The 16,244-nt window shown below is 41.2% G+C and overlaps 1 protein-coding gene and 1 pseudogene across 3 annotated transcripts in view; one reads left to right on the plus strand and one right to left on the minus strand.

Annotated features, from left to right (window-relative positions):
• LOC120236079 (coiled-coil domain-containing protein 30-like) overlaps positions 1–16,244 on the plus strand; it is an 80,336-nt gene that overhangs the window by 36,185 nt on the left and 27,907 nt on the right. For all 3 annotated transcript variants that reach the window (XM_039238710.1, XM_039238709.1, XM_039238711.1), the window contains exons 9-11: positions 2,339–2,493; positions 12,078–12,240; positions 13,030–13,142. In XM_039238710.1, the coding sequence (XP_039094641.1) occupies positions 2,339–2,493; positions 12,078–12,240; positions 13,030–13,142 (431 nt within the window). The remainder of the gene's footprint in view (positions 1–2,338; positions 2,494–12,077; positions 12,241–13,029; positions 13,143–16,244) is intronic.
• Positions 9,176–10,424, minus strand: LOC120236032 (annotated as a pseudogene).

Consider the following 16,244-nt stretch of genomic DNA (forward strand, 5'->3'; position numbering starts at 1 on the left):
AATTTTGAGCTAAAGAAACCAGAACAAAAGAGTTCATACTGTGTAATTTCATTTATAGGAGGTTCAAGAATAGACAAAACTAAGCTATGGTCAGAGGATGGTGGTTGTCTTTATGAGGGTTATTAATCGGGAGAGGATGAGAGGGACTCTTCCTTGGTGCTGGGAGCATTCTTTATTTTAGTGTGGGAAGCGGGTATATAAGTAAAACTTCATTCAGTATGCTTTAAGATAAGAGCACTTTACCTATGTTAGTACTCCATTAAAAAGTTGGCTGGGATGCCTGGGTGGCTCAGTTGGTTAAGCATCCCACTCTTGATTTCGGCTCCGGGTGTGATCACAGTTTGTGAGTACGAGTCCCACATCTGGGCTCTGTGCTGAGAGCACAGAGCCTGCTTGAGAGTCTCTTTCTGCCCCTCCTCTGCTCTTACTCTCTCTCTCTCTCACAATAAATAAATAAACATTTTTTTAAAAAACCAATAACACAGTATGATTTCATTGATATAAAGGTCAAAATGATGTACAGTAAAAGCCATGTTATATAGATTATATATTAAAGAAAAAGCAAGGAAATGATTAACACAAAATTCAAGATAAATTGGTTTTCTCAAGTGGGGAGGGAAAAGGGGTAATTAACAAGGTCCCAGAGTGGACATGAAAAGTATTGGAAATGTTCTTTTCTTAAACTGGGTGACAGGTTCAAAAGTTTGCACATGTCCTGGATAAAGAAGCCAATGGAGTGATACAGTGAATATCTTCAAGGAAGCATTTTCCCTTAGTAGAACTAAATAGGGCAGCTCAAAGGAACTTGAACTGGCCATGGACGACTGGCCGCCCACTGCCATTGCCCTTGAATCATTCTGCATCTTCATCTCTCCTATAGTTTGTGGGCTCTGCAAAGACCTAGGGCTGATGCACAAAGCCCTGCTCTTAAAAAGGGGGGCTGCCATGCACTGGTGTTCATGAATGTTTGTGGGGAGTGTGGTGCCAAATCGTCACAAAGAATGCATTATTGGATCAGTAATACATTCAAGACATAATAGCTATTCTGCTAAGAGCTATTCATTCAACAATATTTATTTGAGCATCTACTATGTGCCAGTCACAGCCTGGGGTGACACAAGAGTTCATAAAAATATGTAAACAAATTAAAAGGAGACTTATCTCATAAATTTTTAAAAATTTTTAATCTAACATGTAGATTCTAAAATAAAATTATACATCTCTCTTTCAAATTCATAAATCTTATTTTTTTAGTTCTACCAATGCATTAAGGAGTATATTACTGGTGCTAGGTGATATGCTAATAGGAACTTGACTTGTAAGAGACTTCTGCTTTGTTTTAAGATCTTATCCCTAATCTAGTCATACTGTGGAAAAACTAGACACCCTCCTACATTGCTGTTGGGAGAGTAAATTGGCCTAATAGGTGTGCACCTGTCTTGGCATTATCTATTAAACAAATAATAGTAATCTTTGCCCCAGCAAACCCATACGTAATATATTCTAGAGCAATTGTTGGTAATAGCTAAAGACTGCAGTCAATTTAAATGTCCATCTGTAGGGGTCAACTTAAATAAGGTATAGTATATCCTCAAGGTAGAATGGTATGCAACTATAAAGAGAGGGCAATTCTTTTTTTTAAACTTTTTAAATGTTTTATTTATTTCTGAGAGAGAGAGAGAGACAGCATGAGCAGGAGAGGGTCAGAGAGAGAGGGAGACACAGAATCTGAAGCAGGCTCCAGGCTAGCTGCCAGCACAGAGCCCGAAGCAGGGCTCGAACCCACAAACCGTGAGATCATGACCTGAACCGAAGTCAGACGCTCAACCAACTGAGCCCCCCAGGTGCCCCAAGAGAGGGCAATTCTACATAAATATATAATGGAAAAATCAGCAAGTGTACTGTTATTTTAAAAAAGCAAGCTGCCTAAGTATATATGGTATGCCATCATTTGTGTGAAAAATATTTGTATGAAGGAGAACTGTATAATAATATTTATTTATATAGGCACAAATAAATCCCTGGAAGGGGAGACAAGAAACTAATACCAGGAATTGCCTACTTAGTGGAGGAAACTGGCAGGAAGACAGGATAGAGATAGGAAGGAGCTTTCACTGCACAGCTTCATTTACACAAACATACATTAAACTATGTGAGTGTATCATATAGTATAAAACTTAGGTAACTTATTTTAAAATTAAAATAAATCTAGCCATGTTCTCTGCTTGAGATCAGATTTGTTGGTTAGCACTATGCTAGTTACTCATACGGCATTTCCCTGATTGGAAAAATGGTCACACTTTTCTTCATGTTTTATCTGTGAAATTTTTCCTTCAAGATTTTGGATCTGCAGCAGAAATTAGAACATGCTCATAAAGTCTGTCTCACAGACACTTGTATTTTGGGAAAGAAGCAACTAGAGGAAAGGATAAAAGAAGCACTAGAAAATGAAGCTAAAACAAAGCAACAATATCAGGAAGAACAACAGAAGAGGTAAGAGCAACAAAGATGTCAGTTTCCCATGGGCCAACCTGATTGAGCTTAGCAGCAATGTCAGTTTACCGCTGTCATTTCCACTGTGTTCCCACTGACCATGAACTCTATCACACAACTTCTTATCTATAGCACTCGTTACACTGTATTCTAATTGTTTTTCCTGTTTGCCTTTCACAATTGAGTGTCAGATTCTTACGAGCAGGGGTTATTTCTTGTTGCTCTGAAACACACAGGATGCACAAGTAAATTTTCTTGAATGACTAGATTCCTATGAAATATGATACTCTGGGCTTTGCTTTTCCAACTCTAACATGATTGGCATAAACTGCAAACTAAATGAAATTAATTTTTGTATTTATCAGCTGATTTCCTTCAGAGAACTTCCAAGCACTTTACAGACCTCTTAATCATCAATAATCTGTCTCCAGGTAGCAGCTTTCTTTTTTTTTTCTAAATTTATTACGATTACTATTAGAATTCTTACTTAAATGATCTTCCTAGATGCCCTAAACTTCAGTAAGTGATGCTTATTTCTCTGACACTCACAGTGAATCACATATATTTTAAGAAGAATACAGTTTTAGCCACTGAAAAGACATGTAGACATTCACATATATTATGAAGCTCAGAAATTTATTTTCAGCTTTAGCTAAAAGCTCTAACATTGGGCTTGGCACTCAAAAAGTACTCAGTAAATACTTAGTGAGTGAATAATGTGTGAGTAAGCAAATGAATGAATGTGTGAATGAATAATGAGTTCACTCAGGGAGGTACAGTAGAAAAACACTTGTCTCACTGCTACAGCCAGCAGGATGGCCGGCCACCCTCCTGATGTAATACAGCTCGATCCTGAGTAAACGGTAGTAAGTATACCTTTTAAGCACTGCCCACAATAAAGCAAGAGAAAGCGCTAAGAGCAAACACACAATAAGCTACAACAAAAATGATGAACAGGGCGAACAAGCTTCTAAGTCAGAGGGCAAATAATAATATCAGCCCTGGGTTTGAGAGAAGTTGCTGAGGAAGTTTGCCCCGAGGCGGGAGAGGTGAACTAGAGATTCTAATATTAAGCTGGCAACCTTGAGGAGCTGGAGTATTCCCAAACAGGCAGCCCCCTGGCTTCCCCAAATTACCTTTGGAGGAAAACAACCCCAATTTAGATATTAAAGATTCCCATGTATTAAGTTTAATCAAATGTAAGCTTACGATGAAAAAATCGCCAAATAACACAAGGAAACTGGCTACCATAAATGATAGTCGGTAGAAACAACAAACACCAGATTTATAACCCCCAAGAACTCCAGCAGCTGGGATTATGAATAGTAGATTATAAAACAACTATATGAGGTTTTTAAAGAAAAAATATGAAGGAACCCTCATACACTGTTGGTGGGAATGTAAATTGGTACCACCACTGTGGAAGACAATATGGAGGTTCCTCAAACAATTAAAAATATAACTATCATATGATCCAATAATTGCACTACTGGGTATTTACCCAAAGAAAGTGAAAAAATCATTAATTTGAAAAGATACACATATTCCTATGTTTATTGCAGTATTATTTATAATAGTCAATATATGGAAGCAACCTATATACCCATTAATGGATAATGATGTGATGTGTGTGTGTGTGTGTGTGTGTGTGTGTGTGTGTACCATACATAATGGAATATTATGCAGCCATAAAAAAGGATGAGATCATACCATCTGCAACAAATTGGATGGACTTGGAATGTATTATGCCAAGTGAAATAAGTCAGACTGATAAAGAGAAATACCATTTGATTTCACTCACATGTGTAATCAAAAAACAAAACCAAATAGGGGTGTCTTGGTGGCTCAATCAGTTAAACGTCCGACTTCAGCTCAGGTCATGATCTCATGGCTCATAGGTTCAAGCCCCGCATCGGGCTCTGTGCTGACAGCTCAGAGCCTGGAGCCTGCTTCAGATTCTGTGTCACCTTCTCTTTCTGTCCCTCCCCTGCTCATGCTCTCTCTCTCTCTCAAAAATAAACATTAAAAAAAATTTTTTTAAAGAAGAATGTGTATTTAGAAAAAAAAACAAAAAGGAAAATTGGACCTGTAAATACAGAGAACAAATTGAGGGTTGCCAGAGGGAAGGAAGGTAGGGAGATGGGCCAAATGGGTGAAGGGGAGTGGGAGACACAGGCTTCCAGTTATGGAATGAATAAACCCCAGCATGAGAAATATAGTCCATGGCGTTGTGATTGCATTGTATGATGATAGATTGTAGCTACACTTGCAGTGAGAACAGTGTAATGTATAAACTTGAATCACTATGTTGTACACCTGAAACTCATGTAATAGTGTGTCAACTATAAGATAACTCAATTTATTTATTTATATTTTTTAATTTTGTTTTTATTTATTTCTGAGAGAGAGAGACAGCGTGAGTGGGGGAGGGTCAGAGAGAGAGGGAGATACAGTATCTGAAACAGTCTCCAGGCTCTGAGCTGGCAGTCAGCACAGAGCCCGACACGGTGCTTGAACCCACAAACTGTGAGATCGTGACCTGAGCCGAAGTCGGATGCTTAACCGACTGAGCCACCCAGGTGCCCCTAAGATAACTCAACTTAAAAATAACACAAATAAAAACATATTTTTAAAAGTAACAAAAGATGTAATCCAACAACTGAACAAGGAAAAAGGCTACTTAACTTTCCTGTAATTTGGTTTCTTATCTCTAAAGTGGGAACAGTAATACCAGCTTTATACATCTTCTGTGAAGACTGACTGAGACAAAATATGTAGAAGTGATATTTAAGCTAGCTATAAGAAAATGAAATATGTAGAGAAATTCTTTTCTACGAAAAGAACCATGTAGTATACATTGTTTCATAACCTGGAGGAAAGGAACTCCAATTTAAATATTTAGATTATAACCTACATTTTTCACTGTTCAGTTTATCTTCTATTAAATCTTCCAGAACATTATTTTCATAATGTATCATAATGAATTTAATCCCTTATTGCTGGATGTTTACATTTTTTCCAGTTTCTTACCATAATAAACAATGATATAATATCTATCCTTGTAGTCAAATTTTTGCACACATCCTTAACCACCTCCTTGGAATAAATTCTAGCAAGTACAATTGTAATTGTAACTACTCATTATGAAATTCAATTACTAAAGAGCTGTATAAAATAAACAGCATAAATCCTTCAGAATTCTGTCCTTTGGCAATAACCACTTCAAGTGATTGGTACATATTTCTCAGATTTTTTCTATGCATATGCATATATTTTTTATTGTTCTTATTTTGTTAACAGAAGTTGAGCCATTTAAAATATTGCTTTGGAATTTGCCTTTTTCACCTTACAATATAACATGGGCATCTTATTAGCCACTTAAGAGCTACACAATCCTGGGCAAGTTTCTTATCTTTTCAGTGCCTGTCCATACCAACTTCATAAGATCATTGTGCGGATTGGATGAGTTATAAGCGGTTGGTTGGCTTATATTATTAGTATATGGCACAGAGTAAGCACTTATATCAGTCATAGTTCAATCAGAATAGAACTAGTAGAAGCAATAGTCTTTTGTTTGTTTGTTTTGTTTTGAGAGAGAGAGAGACAGAACACAAGCTGGGAAGAGGGACAAAGGGAGAAAGAGAGGATCTCATACAGGCTCTATACTCAGTGCAGAACCCTATGTGGGGCTTGATCCCACAACCCTGGGATCATGACCTGAGCAGAAATCAAGAGTCAGAAGCTCAACCAACTGAACCACCCAGGCACCCCAGGGGTTTGTCTCATGCAATTGTGAGCAGGGCTACACAGTCTGTGAGGCTGTCATCGTTCATCTTCTGAGCTTGAAGTGCACTCAGGAAGTGAAGATGGATATTAAGTGAGGGAGAGCAACGACAAGCTAACCCCATGAGCCCAGGGTGAACCCATGAGGATGGACTGGAACCCATGGCAGTTCTCCCTCCCTCCAAACTGGATAAAGTAGGCATCCTGCAGGACAAGATGGGCCCCCTCATCAAGGACCTAAATGGACACCTGACCCAGGAGCCGGAGAAGGTGAAGGAGGATCCAAGGGAAGGTGGAGCAGTCAGTCACAGGCCTGGCTGTTGCCTCCTGCAGAGGTGAGCAGCAGATACCTAGCAATGGAGATGAGTTACAAAAGCACTTGCTCCGAATTTCCAAGTGTAAAAACCAAACTGCTTCACTTCTGCCCTCCATACCCTGCACAAGTAAAGTGTGTGTCTTGTAGCCCACTTTAACCAGGAACATACACAGAGGTATGACACATTACCAGCCTCTACCAAAAAGGTGCTGTTAGTATTCTTGCAATATTTCATGTTATTTTTGTTACTATTGTCATCATCATCATCTTCAGTAAAGTGACAGATGTTCATTTTGGCTGGAACAAAATGTCTGGGGATGAGGGAAGCAGCAAGAAAAGGAGGCTAGAAAGATGAGCTTGACTTGGGTCCTGCTGAACCTAACAGGCCACATCAAGGATCTTGGACATGTTCATGGAAGACCCTGGTCTACAGCTTTTCTTTCTTGTAAGGTCTAGATCTGGTTTTGGTATTAGGGTGATGCTGGTGTCATAGAATTGGTTAGTAACTGTCCCCTCTTCTTCACTTTTTCTGGAAGAGATTGTAAAGAATCGATATCATTCCTTCTCTCCCTCTTCCTCCTCCTCCTCCTTTTTAAAATGTTTACTTATTTTTTTTTTTGAGAGAGAAAGTACAAGTGTGAGCATGGCAGGAGCAGAGAGAAGGAGAGAGAGAGAATCTCAAGCAGGCTCCACACAGTCAGAGCCGAGCCTGACGTGAGGCTCGATGTCACCAACTGTAAGAGCATCACCTGTGCCAAAATCAAGAGTCAGGAGCTTAACCGATGGAGGCACCCAGGTGCCCCAATATCATTTCTTCTTTAAATGTTTGACTGAACTCACCAGTGAAACCACCTGGGCTTACTGCTCTGTTTTTGGAAAATTATTAAATATTGATTTAATTTCTTTAATAAATATAGGCCTATTCAGAATATCTATTTTTCCTTGTGTAAGAGTTGGTAGATTGTGTCTTTCAATTAGTCAGTTCATCTCATCTAAGTTATCAGATGTGTAGGCATAGAATTGTTCAAAATATTCCTTTATTGTCCTTTTAATGTTCATAGGATTAGCAGTGATGGTCCCTCTTTCATTTCTGACATTAGTGAATTGTGCCTTCTTTGTTTCTTTGTTAGCAGGGCTAGTGATTTATCAACTTCATTCATCTTTTCAAAGAATCAGTTTCATTATATTTCTCTATTGTTCTCCTATGTTCAGTTTCACTAATTTCTGCTCTGATTTTTGTTTTGTCTTTTCTTCTGCTTTATTCAGGATTATATTGATCTTCTTTCTCTAGTTTCCTGGGATGGAAGCTTAAGTTATTGATTTTTGGTCTTTCTTTTCTAATATTTGCATTTAATGGTGTAAATTTCCCTCTAAGCACAGCTTTTGTTTCCTCTCACAAATTTTGTAGGATGCATTTTCATGTAAAATACATTAATTCATAATATTTTAAAACTCTCAAGGTTTCTTTGACATGTATTATTTAGAAGTATGTTATTTAATCTCCAAATATTTGAGGATTTTCCAGCTACCTTTCTGTTATTGATTTTTTTAATGTTTATTTATTTTTGAGAGAGAGACAGAGACAGAGCACGAGGTGGGTAGGGACAGAGAGAGAGGGAGGCACAGAATCCTAAGCAAGCTCCAGGCTCTGAGCTGTCAGCCCAGAGCCCAATGGGGAGCTCTAACTCACAAACCATGAGATCATGACCTGAGCTGAAGTCAGACGCTTAACAGACTGAGCCACCCAGGCACCCCTCTGTTATTAATTTTTAGTCCCATGATGTTACTTTAAACAGTTGTGTAGCATTCTGTAACATAGGTATAGTATCATTTATGTGAAATGCTTTTTAGACATTTTGCTGTTACAAATAATGATGTAACCAATGTCCTTGTACATAGACTTGATGGTAAGTATTATATTAAGGGAGCTTAGGATGCTGTGATAGTGCCTGGCAGAGACACCTCATCTAGTCTGGGGAACTCAAGAAAGCCTCCCTCAAAGAAAGCTACTTAAGCTGAGTGCGAGGTATTTGGGAGGGATGGCTAATAGAGAATATTAGGGAAAGGAAGACCTGGAAGAGGAAGGTAAGGAAATGGAGTTGCAAGAAAGGAATAAGTGTAGGTGATGACTTATTTCAGGAAGTGAAAAAAGTTCATATTGCCTGGAACAAAATGTTTGGGGGTAGAGGGAGCAGCAGGAAAGTGAGGCTAGAAAGGTAAGCTACCTCACAGGCCATATTGGAGAGTTTGGACTACATGACATGACTAGATTGTGATTTAGAAGGAGCACTCTGATTACTATATAAGGGATGGATTGAAAGCGAGATTAAGGCTATTGGGGAGAGAGAGTTTTATCAATCTACTGATTTCTTAATTTCTCTCTCTTTCTTTCTTTCTTTCTTTTTGGCTGAGTACAGTATATGTTATTGATGGTACATGACATGGTAGGGTTCCCCAAGTCCCTCCCCTTCTTCAGGAGATCTAGGATAGAAACTGTGGAGGTCAAGAGATTGTCAGTGTATTAGGGGATACATTGGGGCAATGACTCCCCAACAACTGAGGGCCTCTCTCTTCCTCTTGCTCTCACTGGGACTGGTAGTCCAGGAGGCTCTTACTCCTTGGAGGCATGTGGACCCTAAAGTCCACCACCCAGTTGCTGTAGCCAAATTCATTGTCATACCAGGAAATGAGCTTGACAAATTCATCACTGAGAGCAGTGCCAGCTCCAACATCGAAGATGGAACAATGGGTATCACTGTTAAAGTCACAGGAGACAACCTGGACCTCAGTGTAGCCCAGAATGCTCTTGAGGGGACCCTCTAATACCTGTTTCACCACCTTCTTGATATTGTCATATTTGGCAGCTTTCTCCAGGTGGCAGATCAGATCTACAACTGATGCATTATAGGTGAGGACACAGAAGGCCATGCCAGTGAGCTTCCATTCAGCTGGGATGACATTGCCTACAGCCTTGGTGGCACCAATAGAAGTAGGGATGATGTTCTGGGCAGTCCATGGCCATCACGCCACAGCTTCCTGGAGGGGCTGTCCATGGTCTTCCAAATGGCAGTGGTGGCATGGACTGTGGTCGTGAGACCTCCATGATGCCCAAAGTTGTCATGGATGACCTTGGCCAGAGAGGCCAAGCAATTGGTGCAGGAGGCATTGGTGACAATCTTGAGGGAATTGTTGTATTTCCATGGTTCATGCCCATCACAAACATGGGAGCATCAGTAGAAGGGGCAGAGATGATGACCCTCTTGTCCCCACCCTTGATGTGAGCCCCAGCCTTCTCCATGATGTTGAAAACCCCAGTGGACTCCACAACATACTCAGCACCAGCATCACCCCATTTGATGTTGGTGGGATCTCACTCCTAGAAGATGGAGATGAAGGATGCCTGGGTGGCTCAGTCAGCTAAGCATCCAATTTCAGCTCAGGTCATGATCTCACCATTTGTGGGTTTGAGCCCCACATCAGGCTCTGTGCCGGCAACTCAGAGCCTGGAACCCGCTTTGCATTCTGTGTCTCCCTCTTTCTCTGCCCCTCCCCCATTCATGTTCTGTCTCTCTCTCAAAAATAAAATAAATATTTTAAAAAATTGAAAGAAAGAAAAGAAGATGGTAATGGGCTTTCCACTGATGACAAGTTTCCCATTCTCAGCCTTGATTGTGCTGTGAAATTTGCTATGGGTGGAATCATAGTGGAACATGTAGACAATGGTCAATGAAGGGGCATTGATGGAGACAGTATCTACTTTGCCAGAGTTAAAAGCAGCCCTGGTGACCAGGGGCACAATAGGGCCAAATTCATTTACTCCAACCTTCACCATTGTGTCTTGGGGATGCAGCTGGCACTGCACTAGAAGATGTGGCTGTCCCGAATGGGGAGGAGCAGAGAGTCTTCTTAATTTCATTCATTGGCATAGCTGGCTTATTTGTTAGTCTTTGTTCAAGCTATATGTAATATAGGAATTAGTTTCCAACTCCTAAATTCTATTGCAGATAACTCAAGTTTCTTTAGTTCTAACTCAAGTTTCTTTAGTTCTAGCAGTTTAAAATTCCTGTTTGAGAGCCTAAGTGTCCATCAGCAGATGAATGGATCAAGAAGATGTGGTTTATCTATACAATGGAATACTACATGGCAATGAGAAAGGATGAAATCTGGCCATGTGGAGCAACATGGATGGACCTTGAGGGTGTTATGCTGAGCGAAATAAGTCAGGCAGAGTAGGACAGACACCATATGTTTGCACGTATAGGAGGATTAGGAGGAATTTAACGGAGGACCGTGGGGGAAAAGAAGGGGAAAAATAGTTGGGGAGAGGGAGGAAGGCAAACCATGAGAGATTCTTGAATGCTGAGAACAAACTGAGGGCTGATGGGGGTGGGGGAAGTGGAAAGGGGGTGATGGGCATGAAGGAGGGCACTAGTGGGGATGAGCACTGGGTATTGTATGGAAACCAACTTGACAATAAACTATTTGTAAAAAAAATAAAATAAAATTCCCCTTTGAGCCCCAAAACTTTTCTCTTAGTCAGGTCCCTTGATCAGAAATTTAGAATGGAACCAAAAAAAGAAGCAAACAATAATAGCTGAGAATTGTTCAGGTGTATAAAGAATGCAATGAAACAGAGGGGAGGGGGGTGGTACTGGTGCAGGGGTGGATGTGAATGGTAGAAGTCAAACCTGGAGGGCCTGTAAGTTTGCACTTAATATCTGGAACCTTGACGGGAGCTGGAGGTGCTGGAGGTTGAGAGAGAGGAGTCCCATGTCTCAAGTATCAATTTTGCCAGTAATCCACCATTTTTTCAGAAAACTAAAGTTAAAGAAAGCGAGCCTGTTTGTCCAGTCTCAGTACTTTAATAACCTGGCATGTAAGTGCTACCTCATCATGCTTATCATATTCTTCTGGATAATCTCCTAAATCCAAAAAGCCTTGTCGGAAATCCTCAGAAACTCTTCCACAACTGTAGTCTGATGAGATTCCCCCTGAAGGAGTTAAATACTTTTGGCCCTTTTGGAAAAGGGTGAATTTCCTCATCAAACCCAGGCTCACTGATGGTTCAGCTCCTGCAGTATTAACATGTGTGCGTTAGTATCAATAGTGTTTGTAACTTACAACCCTATATTGAGCCAAGAAGATCAAGGGACTCAGCTCGTAAAGCAGTGAAGATGAGTAGAAATAATAGAAGATTCAGGATTAGAGCCCCACCTCCATCTTGTCCTAGCAAGTTAATTAAAACTCTCTGTGCCACAAATTCACAAGGGAAGGTATTTCTTTTTCAGAGGGTTGTTTTGCTGAATGAGAGAGAGAATTGAGAAAAGCTGCTGTCACAAAGGAGGTCCCCGGTGTCGGTCCCTTTATTTTATGGACACACACCCCACCTCATTGAGCCAATAAAATCCCTTGTGATGGTATAACAATTTTAGGTCAAAGAACTGCATAAATTCGGCGTGATTTAATGTACATTAATTGCCCTCAGGAAACTCCTAGATCAGAATGTAAATGAGCTACAAAACCAAGTGAGAATCTTACAAGATAAAGGGCATCAACTGGAAATAACCAGTTCTCAGCAACAATTTAAAATTCAGCAGCAGGAGGCCCAACTTAAATATATGGAAAAGAAGAAAAGAAAATTGGACGAGGTAAGCAGTGAATAGACACACTTTCTCAGCTCTCCTGTTCCCATAGACCTGAGTGATAGCTAATCATAGCTAATAATGAGGGCCTAGCATTTTACCCCTTAGGTTTATCAGGCAAGCAGAACTACTCTAGACATTTCAAGCAAGAATGGTTTTAACACAAGGAATCACATGCTTACAAACTGTCGGAAGGGGGATGTAAGGGTGAGTAGAGGGTCAGAAAGAACTGCTGCTGGCGTTTAATAACTCCAGTTGAGAAGTCCCAAGAAGGGGCGCCTGGGTGGCTCAGTCGGTTGAGCGGTTAAGCGGTTGAGCGTCCAACTCTGGCTCAGGACACAATCTCACAGTTTGGGAGTTTGAGCTCCCTCGGGGCTCGCTGCTGTCAGTGCAGAGCCTGCTTCGGATCCTCTGTCCCCTCTCTCTGCCCCTCCCCTGCTCATGCTTTCTCTCTCTCTCAAAAATACATAAAGCATTTTAAAAAAGAGAGAGAGAGAGAAAGGCATCCCAGGGAAACCAACTGCTGCAGCACCCCAGGGGAGATTCGTAGAAACAGTCCCTGAAGCCCCTGGAAAGGACCCAGCTGCTGGCAGCCCCTTCAGCCACCTGCTAGTGCTGGAGGAGAACCATGGGGCTCCCTCCGCCTGTGCTTTCCAAACTGTGTGCAAGTGCTTCTCAGTCCCAGAAATGAAGCTGGAACTCTGCTATCCAGAAGGTCTAGGAGATGTAGTTTTCAGACTTCCACAACCTTACAGCACAGAATACTCTCATTTAAAAAAAAAATTTTTTTTTCAGCGTCTCAAGAGCAACCAAGAACTGTCGATAAAGCTGTCCAGTTTGCAGCAAGAGAAGGAAGCACTATGTGAAGAATATAGGAAATTTTTGAAGCAGCTGGATGACCATGTGAGGTACACAAAAAAAGTCTGGAAAGGAATTTCATGCTTTTCCCCAAGTACACCATTTTCATTTGCCTTTGTGCTTTTATTCCCCCTCACATACTTTGCTCAGTCTGGACCACCCTCTCCCCATTTCAACTCTTCATTTCAAATCCTAATTCTCAGACTAGGAGTCACCTTCTCCAAGAAGCCTGCCTGCCTTCCTTTTATTTATTTTTGAGAGAAGGGGCATGAGCAGGGGAGGGGCAGAGAGGGAGGGAAACACAGAACCAGTGGCAGGCTCCAGGCTCCTAGCTGTCAGCACAGAGCCTGATGCGGGGCTCAAACTCACGAACCCTGAGATCACTACTTGAGCTGAAGTCAGACGCTTAACTGACTGAGCCCCCCAGGGCACATCTCCAAGAAGCCTTTCTTGACCCCACCAGCCTGGGCTGGGTGAAGTGCTCATTTTTGTATCCTCCTAGCCCTTTGAACATGTGTCTTTGTACTTATTTCATAGTTTGCCATTTTGTCTTGAAATAGTGTGAGTCACTCACCACCTGTCTTCCTCACCAAACTGTAGTCTTTTCAAAGGCATGGGCCATAGTCTTCATCTTTTTATCCATAGTTTGGATTATATATAGTATATGCTCAATAAAAAAATGTGTTTCTGAACTTCCTGCTTTTTCTTCCATTCCCTGCTCATCATGCCACCAGCTTCCTCCCACTCTCCTCCTTTCTGGAAAGTAGCAGAGTTCAGAGTATGGACTCTGGAGCCATATTGTCTGGGAACAAATCCTGGTTCTTCTAGAAACTATCTGTGCGACCTTGGGTGAGTTATATAACCTCTCTGTGACTGAGGTCAAGTCCCTCATCTTTAAAATGGGTAAAATAGGGGCACCTGGGTGGCTTAGTCGGTTAAGCATCTGACTTTTGCTTAGGTCATGATCTCGCGGTTCGTGGGTTCGAGCCCCATGTCGGCTCTGTGCTGACGGCCAGCTCGGAGCCTGGAGCCTGTTTCAGCCTGTGACTCCCTCTCTCTCTGACCCTCCCCTGCTCACGCTGTCTCTCTCTCTCTCTCTCCTAGAAATAAATAAAGCATTAAAAAATTTTATAAAAAAAAAGGATAAAATGGGTAAAATAACAGCACTTAACTCTAAGTTGTTTTGAGAATTAAATAAATCACTATATGTGAAACACTTACTTAGAACAATGTCTAGCACACAGCTATTATCATATCTATTTATTGTTGGTTATTTTTCCATGACCCACCTTTCTCCCAGCTCTGCAATCTTCTGCTCTATTCCTTCTATTAGGCTGAAATGTCTTATTCTCTTGTGTTCTTACTCACCTATGTAATTATCACATTGATGATAATTTAAAAAACACCGTTAACTGCTATAGCACAAAGGGTTTTTTTCAGAGTCATTGGTATTCCTTACCTTGCTTTGATCATCATAATACTGAAAAATGTACAAACCATGGTCAGGGGAGTATGTGTGCTCCTGTTCATGCTGCTTACAAATCTAAGTTAGAAGTCAGTCATCTAATAACCTCTTTAGGGGCGCCCGGGTGGCTCAGTCATTTCAGTGACCGACTCTTGATCTCAGCTCAGGTCATAGGTCTCACAGTTTGTGAGCCCTGTATTGGGCTCTGCACTCTCAGTGCAGATTCCCTCTCTCCTTTCTCTCTCTCTGCCCCTCCCCTGTTCATGCACACGCACACGCTCTCTTTCTCTTAAAATAAATAAACTTAGAAAAAAATTTTTTGAGGAACCTATATAGTGCTCTTTCCACATCTTGCCGTGGTATTAGAGGGAGTTGAAAGAATGAAGTGCTAGGTCTAGAGCATATAAAATGCCACAATTCCTGCCAAGTGAGTTGATCCTGTATCTAATATGTATATAAATTGCTTACCCAGAATCCTTTCTGTGTTTACTCCTAGTGTCTGTCAATTAAACATAGTTTTATGATTTTACTATCATAGCTTGGATAAAATTTTATATTCTCTTCCTTTTTTTTTTTTTTTTTTATTTTTTTTTTACAAATAGTTTATTGTCAAATTAGTTTCCACATAACACGGTGGTGACCCTTTTATAGAGTCTGAGGGAGATTAAGTCAAGAGGAAGTTTCCAAAGAGACTTTCACATGCTAAAGACTTACTGGAAGCCTAGCTATTGTCAAGCTAAGGTTGTTTTTCACTCTAGCAAAGCATTAACAGTAAGACAGTAGGGAGTTCCTGGACTTTAGGCCATTGATGGGATTGTCTTTTTTTTTTTTTAATGTTTTATTTATTTCTGAGAGAGAGACAGCATGAGAAGGGGAGGGTCAGAGAGAGAGAGAGAGAGACACAGAACCTGAAACAGGCTCTGAGCTAGCTGTCAGCACAGAGCCCGACGCAGGGCCCGAACCCACAAACCGTGAGATCATGGCCTGAGCCGAAGTCGGACGCCTAACCGACTGAGCCACTCAGGCGCCCCTGGGATTGCCTTTTTCTTGTAAGCTGATAAAGACTCTTAATTGTTTTTTGTCCTTTCCTGCTTTGGGGTAGCTGGGAGTGTCCAAGGAATATCATACATGTCCCACCTGTGGGGGTGGGGGAGTTGCTGTTAGCCTGTACTTTGCCCTCAGCTTGCCCGCTACCCCCTGAAAAATTTTGACCCTTAAATCTTTAAGATTGTTGAAGGTGGAAGGTCTCATCTTCTGTAGCTTCTTCCTGCTAAGTAGGGGTGTAGAGATGTCCCTACCTATATGGGTCATTATTGTTCAGTCGGGGAAGATACCGGGGAGTTACAAAAAGGAGAGGCAGCTGAATCCAAGGTAGAAGGTGGACAACAAGTATGAACCTTCTTGAGTGGAAAGGATCATCTGTTGGCTTTATGTTATACCCAGATCGCAGTATCCTCACCGACCAGAGACCACCAGGGAGACCGAGTCACACATGCAAAGGCAAAGGGCTTTATTACGGGCTTAAGCTCAGGCTCACAGACTTCACCAGCGCATGGGTCCATGCTGAGAACCTCGAACAAGGGCAGAGTAGGATTTTTATGGGATTTGAGACGGGGGAGTTACAGAAGTTGTGACATGGGAACAGTGATCCAATCATAATTATTCAACACCATTGACAGTGGGTTTG

Source organism: Hyaena hyaena, unplaced genomic scaffold (assembly GCF_003009895.1).
Source record: "Hyaena hyaena isolate Hyena2069 unplaced genomic scaffold, ASM300989v1 scaffold_144, whole genome shotgun sequence".
Classification (NCBI taxonomy): domain Eukaryota; kingdom Metazoa; phylum Chordata; class Mammalia; order Carnivora; family Hyaenidae; genus Hyaena; species Hyaena hyaena.